Below are 23931 nucleotides of genomic sequence, written 5' to 3'. Positions count from 1 at the left end.
GGATGAGAGTCATTTGTAGATTCGTTTTCAACATTGGGGTAATACAGCACAACTGCAGTTTGGCTCTGTATGCCTGTTTCACAGCTCTGGACTAATTAATTACACTTGGCCCAGAGCTTGGCTAAACAAAAAATAACAATGCATGCTAAACCAAGTCTTAAATATTGCTCAAAAACCCAGATGACTTCCTTTATGAGATGCAACTAAGCATTTCTGCCAAAAGAGAACAAAGAATTTACGATGCCATTCAGATCCTAGTAACTACTGCTCTTACCTGAGAAACACAGAAAGGAAAAATAAATAAATCCCTGGCTTGATTACGATTCACTGCATGTATCAGTGCTCTGTATCACGGGACCAGAGTATCCTTTTATCTGTGTTATTCTTCAGGACAGATTGAATAATGACAAGTGGAGTGCTGAGCTGGAGTTCACTCGCAGATTGGTTAACATCGTTTTGTTCCCAGAGCAACTCTCATCAGCTCTTATCAGGAGCCTCCCAGAATTGTTTGAAAGTTACAGGTGGCACATTGAGAAAATTAATTTCCCTGTCCACCTCCCAGTATTGCCCAAATTTTGTTAGCCTTATTCACATGAAGTAATTCAACCACCTTCCACGAAGCAATGCTGTTTTTTTGCCTAGCTTACCAACACCAGCAATGTGGAATTCCTAGGGACTTAAGCCGGGTGCATTGTCCATTAGATGCACACACACAATTTTATTTCATATTTAAGCACATTTTGTTGTTGTTGACTCTTCATTTGCTTGCAGCAATGAGGAACTTTGTTCACTACTGAATCGCAACATCAGAACAGAGCCCAGCTTGCAGCTGCCGCTCCCCATGCTGAAACCCCACCCTTGGCACCCAACTGAATGATAGCATTCCCCACTCATGGTGAGAAGCATAAGGGATGTTTTTATGCTTCAGGAAATGCAACCTGCTTCTATTTTCAAAGAACGTAGATTTTCTGAGCTCACTATCAGAATTAGGAAATATATACATGAATCAGGTTCTGTTTCACTCTTTCATGTCTACCCTGAGATTTCGGCTCTATAAATGAATCAAATAGAAATGATACAATCTGAAGCAGTTTGTGCAATAGACTGACCAGACATATAAATTAAGGGAGAAAGTTTTTGTATAAAAAGACCTTCTAACTCAAAGCAAAAGCTGATGTAGTCTTTAATACTAGGATTCTACAATGAATATAGGCTGTATGATCAAACTATGCATGAAGAGCAACTGCCATGAAGTTTTAAGTTCATGTGCTGTTTTTAATCACATTTAACAGAAAAGTTTCTCTGTGATTTCATTTCTTTTTTGCTTCGCTGGAGATTTTAGTGCACAGCAAACAAAAACAAATGTACAGTCTCAGCTCTCAAACTTCCAGCTTTCAATCTCACATCATCATCTGAGGGAACTGCCCCAAATAGTGGAGTCACCATCCCTGGAGGCATTTGAAAACTGTGAAGATGTGGCGCTGAGGAATGTGGTCAGAGGACATGGGCTGGGGTTGGACTTGGTTATCTTAGAGGTTTTTTTCCAACCTTTACAATTCTATGAAAACTACTCATGGCCTCAATGAGAAATGCTTTCCAACCTTCTGTTTAGTCTCAGTCCTGGGACTGTTTGGAGCTCCTGTCTACAGCTGCACCCAGTCAGGAATGGTGCACCCAGCCAGTCCTCAACCCTGTGCTGTCAAAGGAGTCTACAGTTTGAAAATCTGCTATTAAAAGCATTTAAGGCAGTTTAGGTCTCTGTGAAAGAGCTGAAAGAAGGAATTATTTGTGCCTTTACACCAGCAGATCTGAGGCAAGCAAGAAATCAAAGGCAGAGCCTCTCCTAAAGCAGCTCAGCACTCCTGACCCATGCTAAAGCCTCCCTAGGACCAGTCGCCTCATTGATCAAAGTTGCACATCAGCCCATAGTCTGCGATATACCCAGCTGGGCAACAGTAAAGAGCTTATCAAATAATTCAGTGCTCAGTTTTTACTTTCCCTGGGTTTAAAGATGTGTGCGTGTGTGTTTAATTTATAAGCTGGAGGCAGTCTTATTAAATAAAATTTACAGTACTTTACTGAGAACAAGGGAAAAGCACTGAGGCTGCAGACCTCCCCAGCACGGATGCTGAACAGATGTTTTCAATGTCTATTTGCATTTTGAACTGAAATTAAAGGGCACAAATCTCAATGGATTTAAGATCTCTGCCAACAATTTGTGAATACTAACAAATGGCACCTAATGATCCATCAAGACGTGCGGCTTTTCTGTCTTTTTTGAGGGGAAGTAAAAATTTAACTAACAGAATGAAATAAAAGACAGAGGAGCGAAAAAATATCAAGTAATAAAATCAAGAACTTAAAACAGGATCTTAAACCCGAACTACAAAGCTTGACAGCTATGCAGAAGTCTGACAGCAGAGATAGGGTTTAATATTCTCTCATATGAGGGAGCTTTGAATCTCATTTAATTTTATCAGATTTAGAATCATTTGCTAGAGGCCAGACAGCCAGCTAGTGTAAATCAGTTGAGCTCCATTAACTTCTACGGAATTACAGTTTCCAATTTACATCAGCTGAGAACCTTGCTGTTATGCTACTATTATTAGCTGCTATTTATAACGCAATCGTACCTACAGCCGTCATCTCAAAGATGTGGCTCAACAGGCTCTCTGACATCGCCTGCAGATATTGGAAGACTGCTCCTCTACCCCACATTGCCCAGAACAGTAAAGTTGAATCCTGCACTACTTCCTCCATATTCTACTGAAAGGATCAGTCAGACTGGAGACTACAAGTTAATATGAAATCTGCGCCTAGTTTTGCTATTATGTATGGATATATATCTAAATACAATAATTTCAGATCCAATAATGACAATATACATGATAATGTGCATTATTATACAATTGCCCTCACTTCCAAATAATCCCATGATGGTAATCTGCAAAGGATTATGAAGGGGGGGAAAAATGGGCCAGAGGAACGATATAAAGTTACACAGCAGGCCAGCCATAGAGCTGAAGGGTGAAGGGAGCAACCAGCACCACCAGTATGCCAACTGGCTCCCTTGCTTTTTAGGGACGGAAAACTCATCAGCCAAATTCAAAGCTGCACAGGGTGAAAGCAGAGACCAAAGTCCTCCAGCCCATGCAGTGAAAAGAGGCAGCTCTAAGCTTAGAATTTCTGAGCCTTACAGTTCCTGAAGTCATGCTTGGGGAACATTCACACTAAAGTAATATAGAACCTAACTGATGGGCAGCTAGCTGTCCTCCATGGCAATGCTCCTTCAAGGACCTTTCAGTGCAGAATACAATTGATTTACCTTGTGAGGGACTACAATGCAAATTAAGGAACTCCTTTCCTTGAAATTAGACACTGAAACAAGCTCATAACAAAAACAGCTCCTCATGTCTATCCTGGGGATGCAGACACGTTTTGATGCCTCCTTATTTCTCAGTATTCATTTACTACGGATGTACATCCTACTCTGGCAATGTCCAAAGAAGCAACCATCTGTGCACACAAAGCCTGACCAGTCACAGTCCTTCACAGTGTGTAGGGGATATTTTCTCCCTGACTCTGCAGGGTATGCAGAAACAAAGGAGGATATGTGATTGGATGTGTATTTGGTCCACTTCCTTTGTTCACTGCTCAACATTCTCACAAAACCAAGAAGAGCTTTCTCTCACACCACCTGGATTCCCGCAGATCCTGTTTCTTGCTCAGATTTGTCTCATTTTTCTGCAGCACACTGTGAATGTAGACCCTCATCAGAAAGTTGAAATCCCCCTCGGAGATGAACCAGGCTTTTCTCTGCAGTTTGGTACTGCTTGTTCCCCACATCCAGGCAGTGTGGGAGGATGGAGACTGAGATGCACAGATTTGCTAGGACCAGGAGGAGGTAGTCACAGAAGAGACACCAAAGGAACTATCATTCCCATTAGCAAATGCAGCATGAGGCTCGCAATCTCATGGCACGATCAAAACTTTGCAGCATTTTTAATCAAAGCAGCCTGTGTTCATTCCCTGGTTAGCTCCTGTTTTGAAGCTGAACTTCCCTTAAGTTCAAGGGCTCAGGAAGAGAAATCTGGTTCAGAGTTTTCTCTCTTTTTTTTTTTTTTCCTTACTTATGAACTCCTACTCACTAGGCTTCAATCTCACAAAGTGTTTAAGCTTATGCAAAGTCTCTCTGAAGCAAACGGGACTGTTCACACGCCTGAAGTGCAGTCCTTTGCTGGATCAGGGTGGCAGCTCACTCCTTGTCAGTCTTCCCGAGCTCCATGCATTCTGTTCAAACATTTTCTAAGGTACATGGGTTAGTGTTAAATATAGAAAGCCCTCTGTTCAGTTTTGCTTTCCGAGGCTGACACACTGCTGAGCTGTGCAGCAGTGCTGAGCCCAGATCTGCAGAGCTCAGGGCTGCTGCTGCTCACCATGATGGAGGCTGCTTGAAGGAAGGCACAAGGCAGTTCATCTCCAAACTCACAACTGCTAAAAGAAAGTTTTCTGGTAGGGACCAATAACTGGTACTTGCTTACAGCAAATATCACATGAGAACATCTTATTCTGCTCCTGTCAGTAAGTCGGCCAACTACAAATCCTGAGCTGTTTGCTGCTTTTTTTGCTGCTCTCTAGGAGCGTGATTGAGAGCTCTGTATAGACTGATCAAGCAACCCATTAATATTTCACAGCTAGGCTCAGGTTGACTGGCAGTAATTATTCCACAGATTACTTTTTCATTTGAAGTGCAGCTGGTCATCCATTACTTTCTCCACAGCTTTGAAGGTCCAATAATTCCAATTATTTTTATCAACTGGAGACAGGTAAAGTAGCTCTGTAGAAATCTGCCCTGGCCTAGGCACTGAGTAGGTGGGTGACTGGAAGCTCACCACCTTTATCTATTCACTTGTGATAGCCAAGATGTTGGGGCACAGTGACAAACTCCCTGATTTTCTAGTCTCAAGCAGAGTATTTACTCTGTCTGTAAGAACCTGTACCTTGGCCCATCTTTAAGCTGGTAGCTGCTCAACTCTCCTGTCTGCTGCCTTACAATGGATGGACAGGACCAGACCATCAGCTGGTTTCTATTCACACAGAAGCTAGCCAAGTCTATTAGGGCTGTTGTACAGGGCTACGATGGCCAATCTCATTTCTAAAGGCCATGCAATGTTTCCACAAATCAGTTGTATCATCACTAACGTAACAGTCTGGGCAGGACCATGGGTTTTGAGCTTTTGGAGAGCTGTACATGGATGAATGGACACAACGGTGACCATCTCACATTGAAGGTGGCTGCTGAATCCCGAGTTTGAAATGAAGGATGGCTTTCACAAGACATCATGGCATAAAATGCCTACGCTGTTAAAAACAAAGAAAGACTTTCAAGCTTTCCCACCTCTCTTGCCATCTCTCCCTTTCTGTACAGCTCCATAACGTACGCTAGAGAGCTTGAAATCTGCACCAGACTGAAAGCTGAAAGTCATACCAGCAGAAAGGTTTCACCAGAAAATTGGCAATCAGATCCGGTCTGCAAGTATGCATTTAACGTTAGAAACATTAGCTGGATTGAACCTGACTGCTGATGAGTTATTCTTCCTGGCCTGACTGGAAGGTCATAAACATCCCTGATATTAATGGTCTGGTGGAAGTCAAGGCTCCATGAGGATGAACTGTTCTCTCCCCATTTCTCATCCACAGAGAACTTTCTGCTCCACTTGTTCGGCAAGCAGGCACTTTGAATAATGTGGGAAAATGCCACTTATCTATTCATAGGGTCCCTCCATCTCACTGCTGCAGTACCGCCAAGCTTGCTTCAGGACAGAATTTTATTCCATACCTATTTTTCTCAATCTAAAGGTCTGTTTAAGAGATCTGTTCTACAAAATGATACTGCTGGTGCTCACTGCTCTGCTCTAAGAGCAGGTTCGTTTATTCATCCCTTTGGTGGGAGTGAGATTGCTTCTCCTTGACTCAGTGGGAGGGAAACTTCTGCAGTTTTTTCATGCCATTGCTTGAACGTGTGCACTACAGTAGCTTCACTTATGTTAGGACCAGGATAATAAGATTAACAAAGCAAGGCTGTAGGGCTCTTCCTCTTCCCATTATTCTGATTAAGTTCCTTCTTCTCCCCAGTGCCACCCACAAGGGACAGACCGTGTGTGCTAAGTACGCACTTCTCAATATCTCTGTGTTCTTCTACATTCTTCACATAACTCCATGCTGTACTAGACACAGGCAGTGAGGCTTCAGGGAGGAATGAATCCCATAGGCAGATTCAGAGAAGTACATCTTCTCCAAAGACTGCATTGCAGTTCCAACCTCAAACCTACACTACCGAAGATGCTTGGGACTGTTCATACATTGCCATGATGTGAGAGCCTGAATTCTCCTGCACAGCATCATGTGGATAAATATCTTCCTAAAGCGTGGAGGCCTTTACAACTAGCAAATCTGGCTTTTCGTGGGCAGGTATAGCACTTTCCTGAATGCTGAACTGGATTTTCCACCTCAGTTGGAAGGCTGAAAATCCACTTTGTCCAGTGGTGGTGTGAAATAAATGACAGTCTTAGCTGGAAGCCAGGCTTTCTTATGCAAGGCACCTGAGATTGTTCCTGCACAATGCATTCATTTAAAACACGTGCTTTAAGAAATGCCCTTATTTCAGCTCACTGACTATGAAATACATGCATAACATTCAGTAAAGTTACGAGAAGATAATTTTATTGCCTATAACATCCCATTTTACTGAGTCCCTTAAGGCACACTCCAGAATCCACCAAGCACAGGAGTATCCCAGAGGGTATGTCGACATCACTATGTGAGAAAAGAGCAAGAGAGTTCTGGGAACAGCTGGAAACACTCTGCACTGCCATGCTCAGCTGTGCAGGGCCCTCCTGCACCAACACCTGCTTTATCCTGAGCACGGCTGCTGCTTGCAGGCTTCCCATGGACACACCTGCTCCAAGAGATGCTTTCCAGACACAGCCACAGGCTGAGCTCCTGTCTGGAGGAGCAACAGGTTTTGTACTGGGAGTCTGCTCATCCAAATGATTGCCTTGCTCTATCTGGGAAGCTAGGGCTATCAAATATTTAACATATTGAACGAGAGCACTCTAAGAGGAATAGCAATTAAAGGCCTGCTGACTCATCATATATCAAAGGGGAAGCGATTCAGTAGGGAACAGAAATATTCTGAAGGAGTCTTATGCTGGCAGTGTGCTAGGCCAGGAATTCCTATCCAATGACATTCCAAACAAGATGAGGACAATGTTTGCTTAAAATCCCCACTGGGGAGCTGTATTGACAGGAGAAAAAAGGCAAAAAAGAAAATGGATATTTTGCTGTTTATAAAGAACACATCCCTCTATTCTACAATAAAGATGACAGAAGATGGCAGTGTTACAGTCTTAGGCACGTGAAACCTGTCTGTACATAGCAATTTAATATTCTGGAAAACATGCTCTTTCAGCTACCTCTGCAAACTTACCCACTTCTATGTACATACATCAGATACGTTTCTGATATTACTGAGGGGCCAATTTCTGCCCAGTGTCTGCAAGAAAAAGCATTGTGCTGCCTGCTGGCCCTGAATCAATGGTTTGACTCTGAAGGAAGATGTGCCCAAGACTGATCACAGATACTAGACCTTAAGGTCACATCTGATTTTGCTTGAACAGAAGACTGTGTGTAATCGCTGACTTAGCATAATGACAACACTTAAGGAGAAAGGCTAGAAAGCAAATCTAAGCTCCAATAAAACTCACAGATGAGACTAATGAAAATAAAAATGGACCTGCAGGCATTATTATCCACATGAACACAGCTGCTGTGAGTGCATAGGTTCTGTAAATAGCAAGGCTATCTGAAGTGACAGGGAACTTTCTGCGTTTTATTGTCAGGAGACATTAGAAGTCTAAGAAATGGGAAAGTTCCTGTAGCTGATGATGCTGAACAGGTCGATATTCTCTATACACTTACCGACAAGTGCGTAGAAATGCTCCCTGGTCAGCAGCAGAGCAAGCAGCAGCGCAAGACTGAGTCCAAATCTTTTCAGTTACCACATGGATACCAACCTCCTTGTTGAAAAACTGTGCTTAAAAGTAAGTAAATGCATAAGTTAGAACAGGTCTGGTGACTTAGAGCTTACCAGCCAGTCCTTTGGGAACTGTCCCTTGTGCCACCGCGTGGTTCACTTTCCCAAATGTCACAGTGGAAGACAAATGAACTTTCTCACTGCAATATCAGCCGTGTGATTTACAAACCACATGGGCCAGTCAAAGCTGCTGTTTGCTCTCTGCTCCAAAATATCCCTCAACTTCCTTTTCCATAAACCTTCCTGGTGTCTGGTAAACATCCCCACACAATTACCCACCTGTAGAAGCAGCCACCACAGCAAGGTCATTTAAGGGAGCCCGTGTCTCTCAGCTCAGGTGTACATTTTTAAGTTTGGCTAACCTTAAAGTGCCCCTTAAGCACATACCACTTCAGCCCTAAAATACATAATCATTAACGATTTAAAGCAGAAAGGAATTTAAGTGAGTTAGATATCCTGTAATGGGCCTTTTGACTAGGGCCATTAGGAACATTTTGGTTCAGTTCAGACATAATTTATCATCCTGAGTGGAATTCACCTGAAAGGCAGGCAGCTTCATCTGCTCCTGTAGGGCTTTCCTTAGGAAAAGAAAGAAGAAAATAATGGAAAGAAAAAATAATAATAATAAAAAAAAAGAACTCCATTTAGTTTTTCTGCTTTCCTAAACAGCTTAAGGTTATGAATGCCAGACAGCTTCCAGTTAGGCATTTACTGCTGTCTTTAATAGCCAAAACCTATCAAAAACCTCCCGAGGCTAAATACAGAAAGAGCAAAAAGTAATCATTTTATACTGCAATCCTAGCTGGGAAAAACCTGCTGAAAGGAAGGTTAGGGTGCTGCAGACTGGTCTCCTTTCCCTTCCTAACTCACCAGTTAATTATGGCAATGCAGCCTGTAGGCACTCAGGTCACCTGCAGCAGCAGCCAGGCTCACCTGGACCCCAGCATTAATGCACTTCTGGATAGCAACAGTAAATTAAGGAAAAGGCACAGCTTAGCTATTAAATGGCAACACAGCCGTAAAATAAGACATTTCAGTATATAGATGTGATTCTTAGGCCGGTGTCAGCTCATAGTGATGCTCCAGTTATTCGTTCAATAGAAAGTCTGACAGCCTTCATAAGCACGGCTCATTCTTACACGGGGAACGTGTAAAAATGCTGATGCATTATGCTGCTGTATATAAACATGAAAAATAGCAAAGGTAAGCCAGAAAAGGTTTAAGTCTTTCAAAATTTAATGGAAAAAATATCCAGCCATCTTTCTGAATGATTAGGGAAAATTACATCTCTATCAAATAACTGTGAAAGGTAACAAAAATCTGCAAGGGTGGATGCATTCCTGCTCCATTCAGGAAGTCCTGAGCACCATTTCTACAAAGCTACATTACCTTTGTTGCCCTCAAGTCTTAAATGTTGCTTTTTTTTTCCTACACAGGTGAGCACAGAAAGGGAATTAAATGTGAAAGCCATCTGAAATACAAAAATGCCATATTCTCACTTGACACCACAAACAGACCTGTATTAACCTCTCTCCACTCATCATATTTTACTGATGTGCGTGCCACCACATTTCTTCATTACAGCACACAGCCCATCCTGGCACTTTATAGCCAGGCTGGCTAACACCAGCCCAGCTTAAGTACTGCACTGAAGCAGGAAGGCTCACTCCCTTGATTATACCAAGACGCTGTTCAATGCCTAACTTGGCATGGCTGTGTATCATTTTTAATGGAACTATGGTCAAGGAAAACAGGAACTTATAAAGAACAGGTCCATCAGATTTCCTGTTCCTTTTTCTTGTGAGCACTGCAAGGAAGGAAACCTGTACTCTGAGACTATGGCTGATCAAAAACTTCTAAAAACTCTAATTTACTCGTTAAAAATCAGTGGAGATGACTGTGATCAGACTCCTACTTCATAGGACAAAGAAGGAGGTGAAGAAATATAGATTGATCAAGGGACCACAGTAATAAAGCATACACCACATCCCTTGAGACCAGCCCTGTGGCACAGAGATGGCAATGGGCTACTGCCACGACTGCAGCCAGAATGTAATTGCAAATACTCTGCTCCCATTTATTTATCTATTTTTAAAATCATTTTAAGGGATATTCACAGGGTGCAGGCAGCTAACTGATTAGTGTTTATTGCTAAGACAATTCATAGAGCTTCTATAAGCCAGAAGGAGTCACGCTGGGAGATCTGCTTTCTGCTCTAAATATAGCAGCACAAGAAATGAAATCCAAGTGGCAGATTTCAGTGGGATTTCCCAGGGAGAAATGCACTGCACACATGGCTCATTAGAGACCTTTAAAACAGAAACAAGAACTACAGATTGCACCAATGCAATCCCTTCCCTGTGCTGTTAATGAAAACATTTTGGATGAATGGCGGTCATTTCCCCATCATGAATCTCATCATCTCTCTACGATTTTAGTACGTATTTCAGACAACTCATCTGATATGAACATCAATGATAACTGGCTGAGCTGTAAACTCGGCCATTCAGCTTCACATTTCTTATTGAATAGATTCACTTTAAGAAGAGGAAAAGGAAAGAAAAACCAAGTACAACACACTGGTTTACTGCCAGTTACTGGGATTCATGAAGCACCGGTCCTCAGTTATAGACTCTTGTGACATCTTCCAGAGCTGGGCAGCTGTTTCTATAAGTTTTCAGAGCACAGATCTCTAGCTCTTTTCAGCCACCTCTGTGCACACAGCTCTCTCATCCCCTTTTCTGTGTTCTGCAGTGCATAAATTCCCACAGTGTCCACGTATTTGTTTTAAACTGACATACCTAACAGGTAAGTGAAATCCATTTAACATGTCAACCTGTGGACTATCACTAACCTAAAGCAACAGCAACAACAACAACAAACCAGCCGGGGTTACACTCCTCTTTCCAATTGCCCACACAGTGCCTATACTTCAAGGTTTACAACCCTCTCTCCTTTACAGCCTGCCTCCAGAGCCACAAACACTGCCACTGATTCCCCTCTCATTTATACCTGTGTAACCCAGAAGCAATGCCACGGTCTGACAGCCCTGTACAAGGAGAGCTGAGTCATCCATCAAGTGTCTGGCTACTCCGTATTTATTTAGCAACGTCTGCAGGCAACAGGGTATTAACCAACTTCCCAGCTCCAGGCTCTGACCTCACCTGTAGAACAGATCTTTTTCCCCAAAGTGTGAAACTCTTCCCTGGTGCAGAATGCTGCTGTAGTACAGACCTGTAATGCCTTCCATTCTGGTGACTTTATTACTTCGATGTGGAATGTAGCCATAGTGCTGCTCCTATGGGCTTCCCAACACCACCTACAACAAAGGTTTCATTGCGGCCTCAGGCTCCCTGTGCACAGCACTGATATCTCAACCCTGAACTCCTAACAGCTCCTCATTCTCATTTAAAGGAACAAAAGGACTGACTAGGCAAACTACTGCAGAAAAACTTCTATTAGAGGAAAGGTGCAATGGCAATAAATGTGGCTCTGCTGGGAAGAAGAAAGAAATTAAACATCTGCTTTCTAACATACAGGATTTTTCTTGTGCAACATATGACAGTGAATCATTTATAATACTAGCAAAGACAAATACCTTTGGTCAATAGGTTTTGACAAGTAACTTCAAATAAAGATGAAATTTACTCTATAATCTACACTTCCTGGTGGTGAACTGAATCACTGTTCCTTCCAGACAATGCAGTTTTCTCTAAAACCACAGCAGAATTGTTGACATCCACCCTATCTTCCCCTAGCCCAGCCATCAGCTGCTCAGCCCGGTGTTCCTCCCCTTCCCAAGACTCAAGGCTTTGCTGAAAACCTAACAGTCTCATCTGATGACGTGTCTCCATAAATACATCCTTCATTCCGCATTGGTTTGTGTGCACAAACATATAATTAGCAGGAATTCCCTTTCAAACATGCACGAGAAATAAATATCATAAAAGGCATTTGATCTCTTAGTTTCCCAGAACAAAGAGCTTTAACACCTTGTTTTGAAGGACAAAGTATTTGTTGTCAGAAACAATGCCACCTTACTAAATAACCTCAATCAAAATCAGCACCCACACACACCTGTATGACTTGCACCTACATGAAATACATTTCAGGGCCCAGCATCCATAACTAAAACACCCTTTTTTCTCCCCCACAATAAAGAGTTGCTATTTGTAAACATGCCTGCTAAGAAGTATCAGAGGAAGATCCCATGTTTTCAAGTATGTAACTGTAGCTGCAACTTTGAAAACTGTGACAACTCTACAGCTGACCAACAACGTTTCCATTTCTGACTCATGTAGCCTTACAAGGTTGCTCTGAAAGACTTCAGAGATATTTTATGTGTTCCACCCTATACTAACAAGAACTTGTGCAATACCCGGTGCTAATAAACAACATAAGAACACAGGATAGCAGAATGTTTTTCAACACTGGTACCTTCAGCATAAAGAACACACAGCAGAGAATGGCTGTACCTTCTGCTGCAACATATACACTAACACTTCTGTCATGCCTGTTTTCAGGTCTGTAATAGGAGAAGGGATTTTAATAGAGCAGAAGATCCAAGCAGAGTAATTGCGCTACCAGAAGTGGCATGAAAACACCGAGAGCTGTAATTAGGCAGAATGCACAATTTGAGTGTCAAACACTCAGGTCTGAGACAGTGCCTCATGCAATGCCATGCCTGCCTTAGGCACAGCGTGCACTGGGATCACTGGGGCAACACAGCGATGGCACTGGCCATACTCAAAAAGGTTTCCCAGTCCCACTCTCTGACATCGCCACCAACTGCCAGACTACAAACCTATTGTGAAGATGATCAACTTCCTTCAACACGAATGCATGGTGCCCATCGGCTTTTCATAATCACACCACACGCCTGGCTTTTGAGTAATCAAATTGAATCTTAGCTGGTTAAACCACAGTGAGGAATGCTTCAAGGGTCCCTCAGTCACCTTCACTGCACAAGGATAAAACAATTCTCAGAGACCCTGTGTGTGGGAGGAACCTTTCTTTTTTTTCTTCTTTTCCTTTTTTTCTCTGTGGTGGGGTGGAAACTCTGAAGACTTCCATTAGAAGCAATTACTGGGGATGCAGAGTCTTCTCTGAGGTTAAGCCGCCCTTCATTTTCTCAAGAGAAGCCTTTAATTAAATGCAAATAATCACAAATTTCATATAGCAGATTGCCATAATTTCACTATTAGTTACTGGATCTCATTTAATGAAAGGAAAGAGGTGGGCAATAGTGCTAGGTGGATGAGAAGTAATGAGAACTCAAGGGGTCAAGGCTGAATTACCTGTGCAAATCTATTCCTCTCCTATAAATCTGTCTGCAACCATATCATTTCAGTGTTAACAGGTTGTCCTTCATGCAAGTGCACTGGAGTGTAGTCCCATAGAAACTTGGGCCTCAATACAAATAATTACCTCACTCCATCTTACCATTGACCACAGCGGCGAAGGCAGGATGGGTAATGGAGAAGGTGTAATTGAAGTGGAAATGACCAGAACTAAAATGTAAGCTGTGATGAATTCAAATGGTATATTCAAGCTCATCTCCATAGCAAAGCTCTGGAAGAACAGGCACATAGAATGGCAGCATCCAGCAGTGAGTACTTCAAAGACATTTATCAAATCAGGGATGGGAATATATAGCAGAAAAGATGCATCCAAGAACAGGGGAGATAACACAGTGTCTGCAGAGGGAGGGGGGGAAGCTGCAGTCCATAAAAGCACAGGTTCATAATTTTGTCCACAGAACCACTAAGGCTTTAGAACATCTTCAGAACACTGCATAAGGTGAATCATAGAACTGTTTTGAATTGGAAGGGTCCCATAAAGGCCATCTGGTCCAACTCCCTTGTGCTGAACAGGAACACAGCTGCCTCAGCGCTCAGAGCCCCTCCAGCCTGACCTTGGGTATCTGCAGGGATGGGGCACCACACCTCTCTGGGCAACCTGTGCCACTGCCTCACTGCCCTTATTGCAAAAAACCCCTTCTTCCTTAGATCCAATCTAAATTTCCCCTTTATTATATAGGGAAAATACACTTGTAAATATAGGGAGTATATGCTACGTTTTTCTTACTCCCTTTCTCCTTTAGTTTAGTTAAACAGAAACATATCACAGCCAACTACAGAATCACAGAATGGCTTAGGTTGGAGGGGACCTTAAAGATCATCAAGCTGCCAACCACTCAATCAAGCTACCCAAGGCTCCATCTGACCATCAGCAGTGAGCCTGCAAACTGGAGCTCCATGAAAAGAGCCCGAGTTTCAGCTGCTCTGTGCTTTGCATGGTAACTTACAGTGGTGGCAGAGCCCCATTCCACAGACCGTGCAACACCAAACAGTAAGAAAGAATTTAAGCAGCAGCTTTCTGAAAAGCTGATGCCTTTCCAGTTCCAGGGCAAGCTGGAAAAGGCACAGAGGCTCCATAAAGCAGCTCCTCTGCCTGAAGCAATCACCGAGAAGAGGTGCTTCAGAAGAATTCTATTTTTGTTAGAGAAATGGCTGCTCGGTTTTCAAAGCTGAGAAGGTCACTGCTCTCTGATGTGCAGGGAGTTCAGGAGGGATGTCAGGAAGCTCAGAAGGTAAAGAAAAAAAAACAACCAAGGAAAAACCAACAACAAAAAAGCACACTGAACAAGCGAAAGAGGATCGGAGAACCTACTACACAGATCAGCCCAGGTACGTCACGTCTGTGTGGCTTCCCAAATTAAATCATTTCTCCTAATGTACTGTGAGAATATGGGGAGGGATCAGATTGCGAGCTATTCAGACGACTAGCTGATTATCAGCATTTTAACAGCGAGCTTGTTTTTGTTCTTCCTCACATTTATAATAATACCTTTTACATGTTCTCTAAGAGACAAATCTCCTTCTGCTTCAGAACCGCCAGGCTGAAGATTTTTTGTTGGCACTGAGAAGAATGCTAATGTGAAATATCTTATTTCTTCAGATGAAAGAGAAGCTGAGAACAATCCCCTCCGGAGGGAGGTGGCAGAAGTGGGATCTGGGATCGAGAGTTTATGACTCACTTCCCTGCACAGCCCACCGCATCCCCGCTGCTCACTGGGTCCCGCAGGGATCGATGGCATCACAGCCATAAACCCAATGTTGAGGTATTCCTGTCTCCTGAATACATACTTCTCTTCAGAGGTTTTCAAGAGGATAAGTGGCTTAAAAACAATAGAGAAGAGAGAGCTGAAAGCTTGTACACTGAGATGGAAGCACAATTGCACGAGCCTCAGTTATTCACAAAAGCCAAACCACTAAAATATTCGAGGGAAAAGGGCCATCAACCTCCACAACAGGCTGTATGCTGCAGCCTGCCTCATGCAATAAGCAAAGAATAAAAACAAAGAATTATCTAATGATTGCTAGGTAGCATGTACCATTTGGTTTAGAAGTACTGGTGGAAGATTCGCCATCTTTTTCATTTCCATGTCATATCTGTAAGAAAACCTGATACCACAGCACCGGAAGAACTCAGGATTAGCAGAAAGTACAGACAGTGAGGAAAAAATATGGGCTCCTTTCATCGCTGTGTGCTAACAGGAAGATGAAGGCCTTATGTGCTTGTGCTGGCTGAGAGGAGACACTATTAGGATAATAAAAATGACATATTGTCAGAGACTGAGTTTTCAAAGGTGCAGCACTAGAAGAAATCGATGCATTGTAACTTAACAAGTGATCACAACCAGAAGCCTGACACTGTGGGAGATGCAACAGTGGAGGAACCAACCGTGCAACAACATCCAGCAATATCCTATTAAAACTGTTTCATTCTGGACTCCAAAAGAGTGAAGCTGAAATAGCAGAATATATATCTTTAAAGGATATATAATCCCAATTGCTTTTCATACAGAAACAGAAACTTCAAGTCTCTGAAAATGAAAAGCAGAATATTATTTTTCAAATCCGAGAAGAAGGAAAATTGAATTTGGGGTGCAAAGCTGCAAATAAAAAGCATTACAATTAATGACAGATCCACTGCAGACGTCAGCATTTTCACTGCTTTCTACAGGGTTAAGGATTTAATCCACAGAAACTACTTCTTCACTTAACAGTACCTTAACAGTACAGTCACTCACAGCACTGCTGGTTCTGTCAGATCCCTACGAGATTAACATCTTTATATCAGAAGATGAGGTCCACGTGAATGAGAATAGAAAGGATAGACAAAGCTCTGGGGTAATGCGGGCGGTCTCGAAACAATTACTTGTTTTATAAAAGGAGTAACGTGAATTAAGATGGAAAAGTGCACAGTTCTGTCTGTATGAAGGAGGGGGAAGAAAAAACACATTCACTCTTTCCTCAGTAAGGATATAGTAAAATTAATTCTAATTCTAAACAATTCAGCTGACCAATTAGAGCTGCACTACAAAGCAGAAGCTGAGAAGCAGAGCAGATTTATTTCCCATGTTGGCTTTAGAATTGCACCTAAAAAGACCCCAGAGAAATCATGAAAAGGGAACGTAAACTGCACAGTCATTATATTCTGAGGCAATTTTTAATTAAAAAAATTAGAACAAAGTCTGTTCCTTTAAATCATTAATAAAAGAATCCAGCCTATTAAGCAGATGAGCTTTCTTAACTCTAATCCATCTTTACTGCTGCGTTATTACCCAACAGTTTTCCTGTAATTAAAATGCGGCAGGTAGTTTACACACAAGAGGGAGTAATTGTATCGGAAATAACTGCTCATAACCAAACTTTAAAAGCTGGTTTTTCATATCAACTTCTAATAAAGAAAGCAAGATAATAATGATATTTAGCACTTTTGCCACCTACAGCAGCATTTTGTCTCTAAATTGTTAGCATTTCATTCAGCAATGCTAAAATACACCCCTCGAGCTATAAAGATAGCCTGTCAGTCAATTGTTCCTACTCCTAGGCCTTTCAGAGGGATCTGGATAGGCTGGATTGCTGGGCTGAGGTTCAACAAGGCCAAGTGCCTGGTCCTGCACTTTGGCCACAATAACCCGATACAGCGCTATAGGCTTGGGGCTGAGTGGCTTAGATGACTGTGAAGAGGAAAGGGACCAGGGGGTGTTGGTCGATGTTCGGCTGAACCGATGCCAACAGTGTGCCCAGGTGGCCAAGAGAGCCAATGGCATCCTGAACCTTATGTTAGAGGATCTCAAACTGTGTAGGTCTGGAAGGAGAATTTGAATGTGCTGTAGGAACCAAACTGAACTCAGCCTAATCAGGACAGGAAAGGAAGGCCCCCTTCTCTCTGCATCCTAAGGGAGATGGAGAGAGCCAGGTCATCGCCTGCCAATATCTTTGAGGCATTGCCTACAAGGTGCATGCTCAGCTGGCATAAGCGTTGTGTGTAGGTTTGCTCAGATCTGAAAGCAGCACATGCCCTCCCACTTTGGAGGAAGCTGTCAGCTTTTGCTCTTGAACGGCCTCCTGAATACCAGAGTTGCAGAATAATTCCCTTGCAGAGTCAAAGACTTTTCTGTAGATTTTGCTTTGCATTATTCTTAGAAGACAGTTCTCCAGGAATTTTGAACCTTGCAAGACAACCCAGGGGAAATTATTATTACATATAGTCTGGTAGCATTTGGCAATATATAGGACTGTAGGCTGCTGTATGCAAGCAGCTTCTGTTCCAAAGAACATACAGTTCAAACTGGATGGACAGAAACACCGTGTCAGAGCAAAGAGACCTCAGTGGTTTGATTGGTAGATGAGCAGGTGGGCTGTTGCCATTTAAATGTAGCCCCAACAGATTAGAGACACTCAATGTATGGTAGGCAAGTACTCTACAGTACTTGCTCATCTACAGAGTCACTGTCAATCCTAATGACTTGCATCACTGGATGCTAATGCAGCTTGAGTACAAAAAGTATGATCATTAAAAGCTCTGGTTCAAGCCCTGTAATTAGAATGGCACCAACAAATCTTGAGGGGCTCAGCTGAGCTCTGCACAGCTTGTGGTTGAGCAAAATACACATAGGACACAACTCAAACTGCCCCAGACCTGCAAGCTGAGAGGGTGAGTCACACACAAAGCCCACAGGAATTTGTGTTTTCTCCCCAAATCCATTATGTGTAAACCACATACTTCTACCACGCTTGTCTAAGATCCTTATGAGCTGGAGTACCTTTACCTATACATCATCAGAAAGTTTAGTACTGGATTCTACCTCAATTATGTTAGGGCACCTTTAGCGGGAATTTGGGTTTCAACCCAAATTGGTGGCATCAGTCCAGATTCATTCTGTGGTTTGGCTTAAAAATCAAAGTATAGAGGTACCAACCTCCGCAGAGCTTCCTGCAGCATAGCTCCAATGCAAATGAACTGGATAAATGGACCTGACTGTGTGAACCAGCTGTGGAACAGGCAGATGATATTTCGGGTACCCTCCAGGTCTGTTTTTCATACAGCTTGTGCCAGGTAAAATCATTTAGAACAAATCGAGGATCAAATACCACACAGGGACTGAGCAAATGCAGCATGGCACAGACCCGGCTGTGACCAACTGGCCCCATGCAAACACAGCACCGCTTTGACAGCCCCACGTAAGAAGCCAAAGCAACACTTAAACTTATGCCTTGAATGTTCAGATTAAAGCAAAACCAAGAATAAATTAGTTATGCCTTGCTCATTAAAAGCCACAGATTGGAAATTTATGCTTTGATTTCATGGGAGTTTCCTTCCTGAGCATGTCACAGGGCACACAGAGAGGAGAGGAAGGTAGTGAAGAAAGGGTGCTCAGGGCTTGACATGGAATGATGGGTGCTGCCCAATGTACCATACAAACCCCATGAGGTGGTGCTTTTTTCCCTCTAAGATGGACTCGCTTCATCCCCTCCCTTCTCCACACCCCATTATCAGCATTTAAAACACCCCCGAGTTTTCCTGAGCAGGTTTGCTGTGCTCATTAAGATACACTGAGCACTTACTGGCTATAATGAGCACTCATTAAATTCCAGTAAGTGCCAGGACCATCCTGTGGAGCTGAACAGACTCGGGTTCTGGGAGAGATCACGGGTTGGAAAGATATTGGAAGAATTACATATTCCATAACAACAAAACTATAAAACTTCCCTTCCTTTTTTCTCTTTCTTTTCTCACTCTGCAAGCACTGAGGCAACTCAGACCTGCTAAGCAGCAGCTATTGCTTACTGACTGCTCAAATCATTCCCCTGCCCCAGAAGGCCTCTCAGCTCCTCTTATCAGAACAGGAACAAATTAAAGATTTTGCGTATTTGCATCTCCTCATTTGAGAATATTTGTACATTTGTTATTTAGAGATAAAAGTCTGCTTCTAAAAATTCACTTAGCGCACTGATTTTCTCAGCCGCAGGGAATGGTGCAGGAGGAATTGCAGAACAGGATCTGGAGCAGCTGGTGAGGCTGCAGCAGAGCAGCACCATGGGCTCAATGCTCGTCAGGATCATATGCCAGCCAACAGGAACTGGCTGCTCTACTCTTTATAAGCTGTTCAGTGACGACATTCGGTCCCAACACAGCACAGTAGCGCCATAACTGTACGCGGTAGGAGTCTCAGATAGATGTCTGCTGGGCTCTTACCACTCTTACAGTGGGGCCTTACCAGTTCCAGCTTGGAACAACCAAAACCTGGTTGTACTCTGCAGGTCCAACTTGGAGGAAGCAACCAGCTGCATGGAAGAGATCTCTTTCTACCAAAACACATCCCCATGCTTCTTATCTGCAGTTCTTGCCCCAAAAACTGAGAGCTGTGCTTGGACAGGTAAATGCATTGAATTCTTGTCACAAATATGCAAATAATTCTGACCCATTTAGCAACAGATCTTTTCCCAGATAAGACCAGAATGAGAAATTCCTACTCATTTCCCCTTGACTGAACACAATCTTTTGTGTTATGGCATGCATCTCACTACTGCTCTACATTCATAGTCACGGAATGACTTAAGCTGGAGGAGGTCTTTAAGATCAGCTCTTCTAAGTCCCCTGCCATGGGCAAGGCTGTCAACCATGAGAGCAGGCTGCCCAGGGTCCCATTCAACCTGACCCTGATTTTTTTATTTTACAGACTAACACACTTCAAGATCAGGGAGACCAAGGTGCACACATCTTTTATGTGCCCCGTTCTTCTGTTTATTTCCCACTGGCTGTATCAGAGATATACATCCTGACCAGCATCCCCACACCTATATTTATATATATATATAAAGCAGTTCCCACTGCTGTGCTACAGTATGGGTTTTCATCCCCCAAAGCTGTTCAGCACCTACTGACTTGAAAACATACAAATCAGCTAAGAACAGACACAAATATACTTTACTCTGGACTAATTCCCAGTGAGTCACAGAGAGTAAGTGACTATTTAAGGAAACTGAATCAGACAACAACTTGAAGATCAGCGCATCACAGAAAAAGCCAGCACACAGGCTAGGGAGGAGACTGCTGCTGGAAGGGAGAGGTTTTAATCTAATGACCGTATATGTCAAAATAGCATCAATTTCATAAGAATAAATAAACGGTTGGGTTAAGAATTAACTGTTCCAACTTGGCTCACTCTTCCAACAACTCACAGCCTATAGAGGATTACTGTTTTATAATTGCTTGCTCTCAAAGCATATGCGTATCACAACGTTCTGCACACGTTAACAGCAGATCAGTTAGAGAAACTAACTAAACATGTTCCCCCAACACTGTACTTAGCTGGATACAGTAAGACAGAATCTGTTTACTCAACTTCTCAAGGCCCATTAATGACATAATGCTGGACACAGCTGTTCAGGGCTTTGCCAGACCAAAGCACAGAAAGAAATGCTGGGAGACTTCAAACACACTATTCGTATCAGAGCCTGGCTGGGAAAGTCCTTGAAACTGATTTGGGTGATTTTAACCTTACAGCTCTCTCATGAAGTAAATCCACGATTGAAGCCTCCAACTTAATTTCTCCTGAAGATCCTAATGGACCTAAAACCACTCCAGAGGACCAGGGTGGCAACAACTGCTTTGAAAAAGAGGGCATAAATCATTTCATTTTCACTCTGCTTGGCCAAATTACATGCTGAAAAGCTATGGCCTGCCTTACACGCTAGCACTTGACAATAGGGTGTGCCTGGTTGACCATGTCCCGACTTTCAGACGTATTGAGCAAGGAAGACAAAGTTCACTCAGTAGTAAGAAGCACCCTGTATTGTGCCAAAAAGTCTAAGCTAAGCTAAAATGGGTGCTCCTGGCCCAGAAGGCACCACCTATCCCTATGCAATCCATTTACCATTGCACATCCACATTTTTCCATGCTCAACCCCAGCTCAAGGGAGGCAAGGATAAGCTCCACCTGAATGCCACAGCCAGAGAGCCACTCCAGGAATGTTACACCATGCAGCTCCTAGGAAGACATTTTTATGTAACTTTCCTTAAGAAAAAGGCAAATCAAGTTTCACAACTGCTCAGCCATGGAGAAAAAGCAAAAAAAAATAAAAATAAATGTGTAAGAGAAAGGCTTAAACTCATCCCCATCCCCCAGTTAAAAACATCCCCTTTTATTAATTTGCAAATGCTTTATAACTGAATCATTGGGAGGCTTTATATAAAGAGACTTGTGCATATATTACGTATACACAAATAAGCGTGTGTGTGTACATGTATATATATAGGATTGGAGGAGGAATGTGATTCATGATGCTGAGCTGATTCTCCAGCCTGGCAATCCTGCAGACAGCTCTGAGAGTCATCCTCCAGCAGAAAAAAAGATTGTTGGATAAATTTGTGCCTCCCTGTTGCAGCAGCTACCCACGGCAATTATACCACCCCATTATTGAAGCCATATCTGAATTCCTGTGCAGAGAAGCAAACATCAACCCCCATCATCTTCCCCCCATCTTTCAGGGGAACCTCTACTACTTACAATTGTGAAGTTCATAACCTTCAGAATCCAGATGGTCATAGCAAGGTTCACCAGGATTAAAATCATTAGGAGCAGCACAAAGAAATAGAGGCATCTCTTCCTCCAGCCATAAATCCCGACTTTGTATACTTGGGGCCCTTCTGAGGTCTGCATGGTGCTCCTGTGCGCGTACTGCTCCTGAGGCATCTGAAACAATCACAAAAAAATAAGAGTTATAAGGATTAAGCAGCAAGACAAATCCGATGATAAAACCTGCTAAGGGTTTGTATCTGTGCCTCTTTGAGGTTTGCGGAGGTTTTGTTCTTCCTTTTTCTCTCAGAGTTTACCAGCTGGGCAGCACCTCCTTCAGAACCTTACTTCTGCATTATTTTCCTTGCTGCTCACTGTATGTAGTAACACACTGTAAGAGAATTTTATGCATTAGATGTGTATATACATTTATAAATACACATAAGCACACTGTCTAAAGGTATCCTATGGAGATCACTCTCAAGTGACTCTCTTCACCACCCCAGGTTTTGCAAGGCTGGCACTCCAGGGCCTTGAAGGATCCGGAGGGGGAAAATTCTGCATGCATTTGGTAAAAGCAGTTGAGTTCAGCAGTTTGTTTTGAAGATGCAATATTACTTCACGGAGGCTTTAATTCAACAAAAAATCACCTCAAATAAAATCACTCCTTCCAGACAATGGAAAAAAAAAAAAAAAAAAAAGACAAAGTGGAAATGTTTGGCTTTTTCTCCCCTACTTTCTTGACCGAATTAACCTAAAACACAAAGTTGTCCTAAAAAAACACACCCAAATATCTCCACAGATTTAACAAGGACACCCTGGGCAGGCAGGCATGGCATGGCATGACAACGTGAGAGCCAAGAGCAAGGAAAGAAACTCAGCACAGAGGAGAGCAGAAGGGCTGTGCAGCATGGCAGCATCCCCAGGACAAGTTTGGGTTTTGCATCCTGGTCCCAGCTTGCTGCTGGCAGTCAGGGATCTGGCTGCTCTGCTGCTGTAGAATGGCATTGCAGCCAGTGGGGACAGAGGGCAGCAAATGCACTCAGAGCTGTGCTTATGGAGGTAGATTTTGCCCCACAAAAGTATTCATCGCCTTCTTGCCCTTCACTTAGGGCTGTCGAATGTAATTTCACATGCTTCCCCCATACATCAGTTTCTTACATTGCCTCTAATAACGCGCTGTCTGCTGAGTATTCAGCATTTAAGATTCTGGGCAGACAAAAAACCACCAGACACATTTCTGTGCTACCAATTCAACATCAGGGACTTCTCCCTCAGAGTAGCTGGCATCAACGTTAGCATTCAATGAATTACAAAATTCACAAACCAAGAGGAAACAATGCAAGTCTCTCTCTGCGGGAGTTTGATCTGTAAGGGCAGAACAAAACAATGGTAGAAACAAGATGCTCATTGACATTGACTTGTGCTTGTTTGTTTGCCATTAGTTTCATGGTTTTTTTCCTTATTTCTAGGCAAATGTGCAAACAGCAAGTAATAACAGTGCGTGGTGGGCGGCAGTGCAGAGCCCATTGCAATGGAAGTGTCAATGGAAGGTGATTTTCTCCCCAGCACAGCTCTTCTAGCAGCACTGCACTCACCATGAAGTTAGCACTTTCTCTTTGTTGCCCCAACACTCAAGCCCACACACTTCAGAAAGGGGCTGCCTAAAGAACCGGCAATCTTTTTTCTTTTCCCTTCTACATTTCGTAAACCTTTTGGCAACTCTGGGAGTGCCAAGATGTGTGTTTGCTAACACAGGTTGCTGTTATCACACACAGCTTAGGGGGATCAGCCACCTTTTCCCTTTCTCCACCTGTTTTCATCACTGCTGAAGTGCAGCCTCAAGTGCTACGCAAGTCAAATCAGGCTCTAAATTCTCCTCAGATGCCTGTCCTGAAGTGGACACATAAAGCAAAGCTGACTAAGCAGCATGCTCAGAAGGACCATTTTCCTGCACAAAAGT

The 23931-nt window shown here is 43.0% G+C and overlaps 1 protein-coding gene across 6 annotated transcripts in view; it reads right to left on the bottom strand.

Annotated features, from left to right (window-relative positions):
- SGCD (sarcoglycan delta) overlaps positions 1-23931 on the bottom strand; it is a 297420-nt gene that overhangs the window by 98448 nt on the left and 175041 nt on the right. For all 6 annotated transcript variants that reach the window (XM_015875788.2, XM_015875793.2, XM_015875787.2 and 3 more), the window contains one exon: positions 21960-22145. In XM_015875788.2, coding sequence (XP_015731274.1) covers positions 21960-22145 — 186 coding nt within the window. The remainder of the gene's footprint in view (positions 1-21959; positions 22146-23931) is intronic.

Source organism: Coturnix japonica, chromosome 13 (genome assembly GCF_001577835.2).
Source record: "Coturnix japonica isolate 7356 chromosome 13, Coturnix japonica 2.1, whole genome shotgun sequence".
NCBI lineage: Eukaryota > Metazoa > Chordata > Aves > Galliformes > Phasianidae > Coturnix > Coturnix japonica.
The sequence above is the reverse complement of the archived record's forward strand: the minus strand, read 5'-3'. Positions and strand labels throughout refer to the sequence as shown.